We start from the raw sequence: 11,138 nt of genomic DNA, 5'->3' as shown, positions 1-11,138 counted from the left end.
CTCTTTATCCATCTTCACGTAGCTAATGCATAATTCATTAACAAATGCTAAGTGGAAAAAATTATTATAATCAATACTTCAAAGACTTAGAATTGTCCTGTAAAAACTTGTGATTAGTCGATTTAGTAACTTAAGACTGAACAATTACTGACAAGTGTTAACAGCTTACTATAAGACAGAAGGGGCCATGTCCGAAAAATGCACAGTCATGACAAATTTTAATGATATTGCAAGTCCTGTATTATTGCAGCTCTTAAATTATTGAGGGAAAAAAAAAGTCATTTTGAACTTAATCCTTTTATAGAATGGTGATTAATCAATGCTGAATTTTGCAAGGACTGCAGGTATAAAACATGAAATAATGAGTGTTCATTCCTGATGTATTTGGATGACATGCATTCTTTAACAATTTATGCGTTCTGATCTGATATAACCTATTAATCTTTGGGGATCCAAGTATGGATCAGGCACATAAGGGTTCAAGCAATCAGTCACAAGACCTCACAAATAGGAGTGAAAAATTTTAGCATTTTCATCAATATTGCCTAAAATATTTGCGATTATTTTATTGTTTACTGTGAGTGGAATGCTCACAAGGTACAACGTGCAAGGTACAATGTAAATGCTGCCAAATGAAAAACAAACTTAAGGTTCCATACATCTAGACTAATAGTAAGAGAAAGTCAAACATTTAAATGAGCATCAGAGAGCATGAAATGTTTTTGAATTATTCATTTTTTCCACTATTTAAGTAATTTTTTTAATGAAAAGAAACATATCCAAAACTAAATTTAAAGTTTTAAGCTTTTAAAACAAAAAATGGAATAGCAGCTTGGCGGTACATCTAGAGATTTCATATATAACAGCTTTTCAGGGTTTTTTTGCCTTTTTTTTTTTTCTTTCTGTTTTCTATAATAATAAGATTTCAAGTTGGAGTATATGGAGAGGGCTTTATTGTTTTACTGTCCCTGTTCATGTCCTTACAAGTTTCCAAGAAAAACTACAAGGTCTCTCTTAAAGCAAAATTTATATTATTTTCTACCTCCTAGTGAACAATATTTACTATAAATATATAACACTAAGGTTTGACTTGATGGTAAAATGTTATTTGAACCTTTGTTTTTCTCTTAAAAATTGGAATTACCATGTTTTCATTTTCCACTCTTTAAAATTTTTTCTGACAACTGGAATACAAAACTCTGCTTTTTCCTCTTGCCAGTGTGTAAGAACTCAGCTAATTCTGAATTGATCAAACAGAATACAGCAGCTTATTCTACGAATGCCTGAGTTTAGCACTGATGGCAATGAAGATGAGGAACTTGCATAAGTAAAGATAACAGAACCATGCTAACTGGGGTTTGGGTGGGGTTTTTTTGGGGGGAGAGGGTGGTTTTTTTGTTTTGTAATGCTATTCTTCATACTATTCAAAATCCACACTATGCACCATATTAGATTACATTCTCTATATACTGTATTAAAATTACCTCACATATGTTAGATATTTATAATGACTGGGAAAACACATAGTCACTAGTATATAAATCAAATGCACTTGATCCTATCTAGATGATGTTTGCTTTTTCAGATCTGAATTTTATGTAATCTCAAAAAAATAAAATAGATGGAATCTACTAAAATAAATTGCTGTGCACAGCTCCAAAATTTTAGAGGAATTTATTTGTCTACAGATATAAAGTCAATCTGCCCTATCGAAACATGAGAAAAAAAAATTCTTCTTAGTTGCCTTTAGGTGCTTACCAGTGTCAAACACACACATTTAAAATAATTCAGGCTTTTTCATGCAAGCATATCACTCTGTCCAAATGTCAGTGTTGTTATAATCTGCTCTCAACTATGCTAAAATCTGATTTTAGATCTGTTACTTAGCTAAAATCTTCCTAGCTCAAGACAAGCAATATTTAATTTTATAATATCCTTCTTACCATAACTTGCATCAATTAATATTCAATAAAAGTGTGCCTGGAATATCTACTGCACACTTACAGAGAGCTTGCCTGTGTTTACAGCTGTTATAACCGAATCAAAACATTTCATGACATTGAAGAATAAAAAAAAATTGACATTCCATTATATTTAAGTTACTGAGGGCTACAGGAATTTTTCACTTGACTTAGCAGTAATATTTGAAGTGGAAAAAAAAGTGCATCTTTACTGCTGTTGTCAGAAAATAGTAATTAACACTGAGAGTATTTTTCCAGTGCAGAGGCCTAACTTTGATCAGTTACGCTAAAAAAGACTGAACATATTATTTTCTATGTGGAGTTTAACCTAACAATCACATTGCAACAGGAGGCCCAGGGAGCTATGTCAACTGTTGTACCTGAACTATAATGACTAGATGTATTTTTGTGTGGTCTTATCACATCTTACCTTAAGTTTAGCTAGGAGGAATTCATGATCTTGCAGTAGTTTTTTAGTCTCATCTTGATTGCTGCCAATTTCTAGTAAGTTTGGTGTTGATTCAGCCAGCTGAAGCTTCACCCATTTTCCACACTGTAATAAGTAAACAATTACAGCCTTCAGAAAACACAAGCTTTCCGTCATCTTTTTCACTCACACAGGCTCTCAGGTCACACATACTTTACACAGTCACAGGAGCACAGACACCCATAAACACGTATTCAACTGCAGAATGAAGACACTGAGCATACAATATAAACTTAATTTCATTTGAAATAGGTATCAAAATCCCAGACTCTAGTCTTACCCCAATAGCTGCAGCAATTTTGGTTTTGCCTGTGAAGAATAAAATTATCACAATGAGCCAAAAAAGGTTTCTACAACTCATCTCCCCTTTCAGCTGAGGATCGCATAGATAGTTAAGGAAACTTGGTGGGTGGAGGGTGGGCAGAAGTTACAAATATATTACAGCAGATGCCGACGCCATAACCCCAAATCTTATTTCTACCACACAGATCCAGCATACCTGTGTAGTGAATATATGTCTAGAGAGAAGATCACATAACTAGGAGCAGGGACACTTAATAGCCTTTGGAATAGGAACCCAAACAGCAGCATCCCATTGAGGATACATAAAGAAAGGAAGCTTGACAGCAACCCAGAGCATAGCTAATTCTTTCCTCACTGCTACAGTCCGAGAAGTATTACTCGGAGAGGATGGTGATAAGGAACGAAGCAGTGATGTCACTGGAGGCTAGCATGGTTCCCACAGCACACAAGGGAAAAATAAATATCTTCACCCTAAACTTAAGCCTCCTTTAAACGAAATTACTCCCCTGCAGAGGCAGACAGAGTCTACCAGGAAGGGCGAGAACTGAATAAGAGAGAACTTTCCTGATGGCACAACTGAGGTAACTCCACCCTGAATAATCACCCTAATTCAGTGACAGCCCAATTCATTATCACCTTATTCTGCAGTACTGACAAACTCTAGTGGCTGAGGCTAGCGAGTTTTCCAAGTTGCCAGGAGAATGAAGAATCAAACTGCCAATAAATTCTCCACATGCCAAATTTTGTGCAAGCTGTAGGTGCAGATTCCAGCCAACAGAACAGGCCCATAGGTGCTTATAAGCACAACTATAAACACACAAGGGCTTCTACTAAAACACATGGAAACGTGAATTTACAGCTTTCAAAAATAACCACTCATTATCAGATTTAGGCTTTCCCCCTGCCCCCCGCCCCTCCAAAATACTTCAAAAAAAAAAAAAAAGACACACAATCTGCATTTATGGAGTTGGTAGACTAATTATGTAAAATTATCACTGAGTATAGTTTAAAAATAACTCTGGAGGAGTCTCAACTACAATTAAAGGTAACATCATACTTATTAACGCATTTCTATGGCACTCTGCATTTATCTCTTACTTTTTAAACAAAGTAAGAGGAATTTTTTGCCTGCAAGAGCCTACATATTTTGGTCAAGTTATTTACTCTATTTAAAAGAAAAAAGAAAAAAAAAAAACCACCCCACAACTCAAAAGCAAACAAAAGAAAACCCCCAAAACACAAACAGAAATCGTGAACAGAAACAAGGTTAACTTCCAAGGAAGCTCTATTAGATATTAACTGATTAAATGACCTTGCCATATCATTTTATTCTAGCTCTTCATTTGCAGAGAACATTTAAAAGTAGTAATCCCTGAGTAGAAGCAAGCCAAAAACAGACATGCTGGCAGTTGCTGCCTTACCTTAAGCACAGCTATAACAATACTGGCATCCCCGGCCTGAACAGCAACTGAACTGACTGTTGTTGTAGAAAGCTTCTGCTCCGAACTGGCTTCATTTGACATGGTGTTTCAAAATGGGACTTCATACATTAAAGAAGACTTGAAATGCTCTTGCAAGGCACGGTGTCCATTTCACAAAGTTGCTCGGATTCATTGAGTGAAACAGCTCAGCTAACACTGATTAGTCTGCCAAAGGAAAGAACAGGAGGTTAAAAATAGACAACTCCATTGAGTTTATCATTCTTGAGAGAGATTTGACACACCCCTAGTTTGGTAGCATTAAGCTGCCTGTTCTTTTTTGTCACCATCTGAAGTGTGAAGGGCTTCTTCCATGAACATCACCTGACACTTGCTAACCAAAGGAAAAAAGATTTTCAAATTAAAATAGCCAGAAAAAAAATCTACTATTGAGTCTATAAAGACAAACACAGTGTTTGAGGTTTCAAAACATGCAACTATACAGTCTATATTTTCACATTCTACAAGTAAAATATTTTCTCGTTTACTAGTTACTGAATATATTTGCACAACGAAATTCTTCCACCGAGTCAAAAGATTTAAACAGGATGAACATGTGTACATACGTCAGATGCTGAATCAAAACAGACAGGGGATTTTTAATCCAAAAATATTTTAAAGTACAGTGACTGTAACAACCAGAGAAGGAAATCAAGTACTTTGTGTGAATTCTTAAGGAGTGTTTTATTCCTGCCTAAAATTAAGATAATTTACCTGCTTTTCAATTTAATCATCAGTTGTTTCTATAGTCTTCATTTTGTTCCAAGTGAGCATAAGGAAGACCCCTCTGATAATTGTTTAAACTCAACTTAAGTTTTTTTATTCAGTCCAGGGAAATGAATAGACACGTTTAAATCACAGTCTTGGTTTGGCACATTAATTCCATTGCCAGAAGCCCAGAGCATGCCACAAGTAGCCCGCAGTAGGAGACAGCAGCTGCTAGATTTCCTTCCACAGAACAGCTGAGAAAGTCACACTGGTGTTTAGGTTCGCAGGTCACTCTGGAAACACAATTCCACCCAAGAAACCACACGCATAACTCTCCTTCAAGCATCTGCTTGCTTGTTTGTTTAAAAATATCTAACATTTAGATATGTTTTTATATAAACTAGATTTGCTAATTGCAAACTAGAACACACACCTGCAACGAAACCAAGATCTGGGAGAAAATTCTAAAATATTTTGAACTGGAAGAAGATTAGGGTTTGAACGGATGTGTCAAGGTCTGAGATTTTTTGTTTGTTTGTCCTTCGTCCTTTCCCCCCCCTGCCACACCCCACAACTGTTGGCAGATTATAATCTTAATCTGATCGCCATCTTCAAACCATGAGTTTCAAACGTGGTATCCAGAAGCACCTTGTTGTGGTTTGTGCTGAACTAAATAGGCTTGGCAAATCAAAACAACACTTTTCCCACCCCTTGTGCCAAAAACAGAGCCATGAACCCTCAAGCCATGAACCCTCAAGCTGCCAACAAGGGGACAAATACCACATAGTTTTCCGAAACTCCTTGTAACACCTGAGAGAGGTCCATGGACCCCTGCCACTGAAACATTATGTAGATATTCATGACACTCATGTGGGTATTCGTGTAATAGGTATGGCGGAACTCAAAGAAATTTAATGGCCACAAAAAACTGGAGGACAGAAGTCCCGTAGAAAACCTCAAAATTGAAACAGAAGAGCACCCCCTATTTTCGTTTGTATAGAAGATGGATCCATTGCACAAAGCTTGCTAAATACTTAAGATTTCCAAAAAACATTTCTGAAGACAAGCGACTTTGGATTTTTCACCCTGCAGGCAGGACTGAGAACAAACAGGACTTGACTGCTGGAAAAAACTGATTGAAAAAAACCAGCCTGACTCCCCATTAGTCTTATAAAAGGAGTTACAAACCAATTTTGGTAGTATGTCAAAGCGTGTCCTTGAGTTTTTGTTCTCTCAGAAGCACATTTTAAGTGTACTTTTTCATGGCACAAGTTGGGCCAATCCATCATTTCGCTAGGGTAGCCAGACATGAGAGATATTTTTCACCCAGGTTAAACGAGGAATCATTTTTCATACTGCTGACAGCTGGAAATCATGGAAAAACACCACACTCAAGAAGTTGACCATAAGGAAGTTCGGCAGCAGCTGAGTCAAATGATTCAAAATGTCTGATAACAAATGCATGGATATTTGTTTGGCATATGCTAAGTATACAAGATAGAAACAGGGAAACATCAGAGTAACAGGCAGAGAAAAGGTAGCAAGGAACCAGAAATGGGAGAAAGAGCTGAGGATTTTGGCATCACATGATGATCCTTTTCAGCTGTGTCCAGGGAAACAAAATTTAACAAGCATGCCTTTCACTGTCTTGTTTACTTACCTCTCTGTCATCTGTTCCTCTGTCTGAAACAAACAAACAAAAATCCTGCTAGAAGCCAGAAACAGGCGGGCTATCTGCGTCAGTGGAGAGAAATATTTTCCCTTTGCACTGCTGTGTGAAAGATGAGAGTAAGATGGACAAGAGGAAACTAGCATTCACCAGCTGTCCACAAGAAAGAACGAAACTGAACAAATGAATAAAGGACACAATCTCAGGAAAACAGAAAAAAGAGATCAAGTCTCTCTAGTGTAAATAGTGTCAGGTATTATCTGTAACAACTGCAGGCAAAAAGGATTTGAGAGGCAAACATGATAAAACTCACTTCATTTTCAATGTGGAGTGTGTCTTATCAGCAGCTTTTTCTCATGTGTGGCAAGGGAAGTGTGCTAATCACAGTTTTGACAGTTATGCATAGGAAAAGGGCCTATTCTTTCTTGGAGACGAGCTGCTTTATGTTCAGAGCTTTGGAGCTGCCAGTACACTATGAAAATGCCTTCTCTCTGGCAGCCCCACCAGAACGAAGGACAAAGATGTCACACCTCTCCAAGTCTGTGGTTGCTGCTTTTTGCTGGCTCCTACCATCTTACCTTTTGAGTTGGCACCATTTTCAGGTATCGTCAGGAATGAAGGCATGAAAGCAAGCAGTCTGCAAGTCTCCCCAGCTTCATAAAGAGGGGACTGTGCCGCCACAGAGGCCACATATCAGGGTGAGGGTTGAGCAGGAGGTAGGTATTTCTCCTGTAAGAGGCTCCTCTCTACCCTACACTGCTTAAGTTTCCAGAATGACAAACTGGTTGAAATACTAGCAAGTTTTGTAATTCCTAAAAAGCAAAAACAACAATAATAAACGCCATCCCAGCAGCAGTAGCAGCCAGGGGAGGAAGGGGGGAAACAGAGACGCCTCAGCCCTGAGGTCAAAAAGCACATGAATGGCATGTGGGGAACAGTACCTTGTAATACCATCTCTTTCTTAACACTTAGAGAGAAGTGTTTCTTGAAGAGAATTGCACTATGAAGGCTGCCAGAAAACAGAAGGGAACTGAGGCACTTGCAGACATTACCCTTTTGCTTAGGGCCAGAGAGGCAAGACCAGTGGGGGCCAGGCACAAACTAACTTCCCAGCACCCAGGCAGAGCAAGGAATAGTGCAAGCTGCTCCACGGCTCCCAGCAGAGCGGTGAGATTGGGCCACAGGCCACAGCCGAGGGAAGTCTGTCCTCCCTTCATCCCCCGACCACCCAGGGGCGAAGGGTGGCCCGGCCCGGCCTCACTCCCCTCACACCAGCGAGGAGTTTCTGCTGCCGAAGTCACTGAGGTAACACCGAGGTGAGGGGAGGAAACTCCCCACTCCCAAAAGTGAGGTTATTAATTACCTGCAAAAGGGAGGGAAAGAGCCAGCTGAGGTGAATGAGATTAACTTCAGGTAGGTAAGAGCTGAAGCACAGGCAGAAGCCGTTTCCCTGTCAGTTTAGGGTCCGTGAGCTTAAGAAAAGGCAGCCCTAAAACAAGCTGGGGACCCTGCTGGGCCCCAAAAAGGGGGTTGTGCCATCTTTGCCGCCATGGAAAGAGAAGGCACAGAAGTCCCAGTAAAGGCACAGAAAAAAACTGTGCAAGAGTGCCTGAGGGGTAAAAGACACCCCACTCCCCCCCAGCAAAAAGCAGTAAAAACAAACCACAAAAAAAGACATTGAGGTGCTGGAGCAGGTCCAGAGAAGGGCAACGGAGCTGGTGAGGGGTCTGGAGCACAAGTCTCATGAGGAGCGGCTGAGGGAGCTGGGGGTGTTCAGCCTGGAGAAAAGGAGGCTGAGGGGAGACCTTCTCGCTCTCTACAACTGCTTGAAAGGAGGGCGTAGAGAGGTGGGGGTCGGTCTCTTCTCCCAAGTTACAGGCGACAGGACAAGAGGAAACGGCCTCGGGTTGCGCCAGGGGAGGTTTAGACTGGATATTAGGAAAAAAATTCTACACTGAAAGGGTTATTAAGCACTGGAACAGGCTGCCCAGGGAAGTGACTGAGGCACCATCCCTGGAGGTATTTAAAAGCCGGGTAGACACAGTGCTTAGAGATAGGGTTTAGTGATGGTTTTTGTCAGAGTTAGGTTGATGGTTGGCCTGGATGATCTGAAAGGTCCCTTCCAACCTAGGCAATTCTATGATTCTGTGTTACTTGGATTATTGTTGGATAGTTCCCAGATTCATTTTAAATAAAACACATACAAGTATAGTGAAGCATTAGAGCTTGTATCTTACCATTCTTCCTGTGCATCACCCTAACAAAAATCCTTCTACTCTCGCTCCTTCATCACCAATCCTGAAGACACTTTATAACACTCTAAAGAAAACAGCATGAAGAGAAAAAACTACCCAAAATGCATCGTCACGCAAAGCGGAGAAAAGACCAAAAGCAAAGGTATCCTGGTTCACCCCTGTCACACCGAACATGTCTCCGTGAAAGAAAAATAAACCACTATCAGCTGTAAAAACAACAGTGTATCAGAGATCGAGAAACTGGCAAACAGTTTACCATCGCTAATTCAGTGCAATGGTAAGAGCAAAATCACTATTTGTTTGTTTCCAAGGACAACAACATTTAAAAAAAAACATACAGTAAACAGACCTGGGAAGCAGTGACATCTGATACATTTCAGTCTACTGGTCATTAATTTTTCATGTCCCACTCTTTCATCCCAAAGCATTCTCTTCCCTATATCCCTCTTCATGGATCGTGGAGGATTTCCGCAAAGTAGACATGCTATTTGTACCTAGCACTTATCAAAATAGTAGCTAAAATCCCTACTGTTTATTAAATTATAGAAGAGATCCAGCAAATTCAACTAGAGCTTGCAACCACGTTATATCATTTCAACCTCCACTCTTATTTTAAGAAAGCTCATATAGCCTTTAAATTTAGAACTCCAGCTTCTAAATGTTATATAAACAAAGAACGTTCTTTCTAGCACCTGTTATTTAAAAAAAATGCCTTCCTGTTCTTTACCTGGCTTATATAAGGGTAAAGAGGAATGCTGACACAGAGGGACTGCTTACACTTTTATCCACTAGGCATCACACTACTTGAATTCCTGAAGAGTGTACAATCACCCTGATTGTTTTCAAATATACAGAAATAATAAACCAAGCTTGGTGATAACCTGCTCATTTGATCTGCTTTCTTCTTATCTTAGCACATAACTCAAGATGGACAGCGTAGAAAACTGAGGTGTTGGGGTCTCTGCTCAAGAACCCCTCCAGCAAAACAAATTTCTTGTTCTGAGAATGCGTTAAAACATTAGTGCTTTCAGAAAGAACCTCCTTTCCTTCTGAAGCACAACACTATGCAAAAAGTTTATTTCTTTAGATTCCTTACTCACAGATAAGCTTGAGGAGGTTTCATACAACAATAAACTGGAGGAAGAGGACAAAAAGCACCTCAGGGAAAGGAAGAGAAAGAGAGGGAGAGAGGAGCACAGGTCCCTGTGATAATTCTGAAGCCATTGGCAGCTCTGATTGATGAACAGATGTACCTCTAAGCCAACTCATCTGAACAGATGTCTCCAAATCCAAACACATTAATTACTTGGTATCATTTTTCTTTGCAAGTTTAATTTTATTTTGCTGTCACAGCCAATAAAAAACACAAACTGGATTTACACCTTTCCTTAAAGTGACAGCAACACGAAAGACTGAAAGAAAAAACTGACTTGATAGCTATTCAAATATAAATATAATGGCAAAACATAAACAATGAAAATTTTAACTGTTGAATGCGGTGAAAAGATTAAACAAAACGGAAGACAATATACAGGTGTGAAGCACAAAGTGATCACATCTCATTCTCTCTCACATCCCAGGTAAAGAGACTAGCAAGTCCTCTTAAGTTTGCTGAAGAAATGGCAGGGAGGCTATCTCCAGTTTCCTCAGAATCAGCTGGAGTGGACTTACCCCATCAGCACCCCTGGGGAAGCTCAGCATTTCTCTCACTGGGTGTTGTCCAAAACAAAGGCTGCGCAGCCTATGGAGCTGTACTCTGATGAATGCACAAGTGACAAAGTTTTAACAGCTCACAGGTGGCACATACACTTGTCAGCCCAGTTGCAAGCTCGTCAACAGAGACAACGGTAGCCCAATGTATTCATCTCTGTCAGGAGGATGAAAAGACATTAGATAGTCCATTATTCTGTTTTTCCGGCTCCATCAGCAGCAGCAGAAAGAGAAGAGTTTATTACACAAGATATGTTCCTTCGCATGCATGTAAGGAAAGCCAGCAGGACTTTTGTTACTAAATTCCTTGGGAGCATTTGGCATTCCTTCCTGATGTGGTGTGTTAGCACAGTGGAGTATGCACTCTGCACCAAATATAGATGTGAGACAGGCCACGCTTTCTCCCCGTAAAGAAGGAAGATAAAGATGCAGATTTTAACCTACATCTAAGTCCCAAGGCAGCTGAAAACCATCCCACTACTAAGGCAGCTAAAATGCTAGTTTTAGTCCATGTCACTAATTTCTGTGTTTAACCTTTAGAATTTAGCTGTATTGACAAACTATTTC

At 39.6% G+C, this 11,138-nt stretch overlaps 1 protein-coding gene across 6 annotated transcripts in view; it reads right to left on the bottom strand.

The window, feature by feature from the left end:
• The window catches only part of CCDC141 (coiled-coil domain containing 141), a 105,291-nt gene extending 94,360 nt beyond the window's left edge, over positions 1-10,931 (bottom strand). For all 6 annotated transcript variants that reach the window (XM_074593971.1, XM_074593972.1, XM_074593973.1 and 3 more), the window contains exons 1-3: positions 10,533-10,931; positions 4,173-4,397; positions 2,392-2,514 (exon numbers count right to left, since the gene is read on the bottom strand). In XM_074593971.1, coding sequence (XP_074450072.1) covers positions 2,392-2,514; positions 4,173-4,274 — 225 coding nt within the window. In that variant the 5' untranslated portion in view covers positions 4,275-4,397; positions 10,533-10,931. The remainder of the gene's footprint in view (positions 1-2,391; positions 2,515-4,172; positions 4,398-10,532) is intronic.
• Between the last annotated feature and the right edge of the window lie 207 nt (positions 10,932-11,138).

Source organism: Larus michahellis, chromosome 7 (genome assembly GCF_964199755.1).
Source record: "Larus michahellis chromosome 7, bLarMic1.1, whole genome shotgun sequence".
In the NCBI taxonomy this organism is placed as follows: domain Eukaryota; kingdom Metazoa; phylum Chordata; class Aves; order Charadriiformes; family Laridae; genus Larus; species Larus michahellis.
Note: the sequence above shows the minus strand (reverse complement) of the source record. Positions and strands in the feature narration are given on the sequence as shown.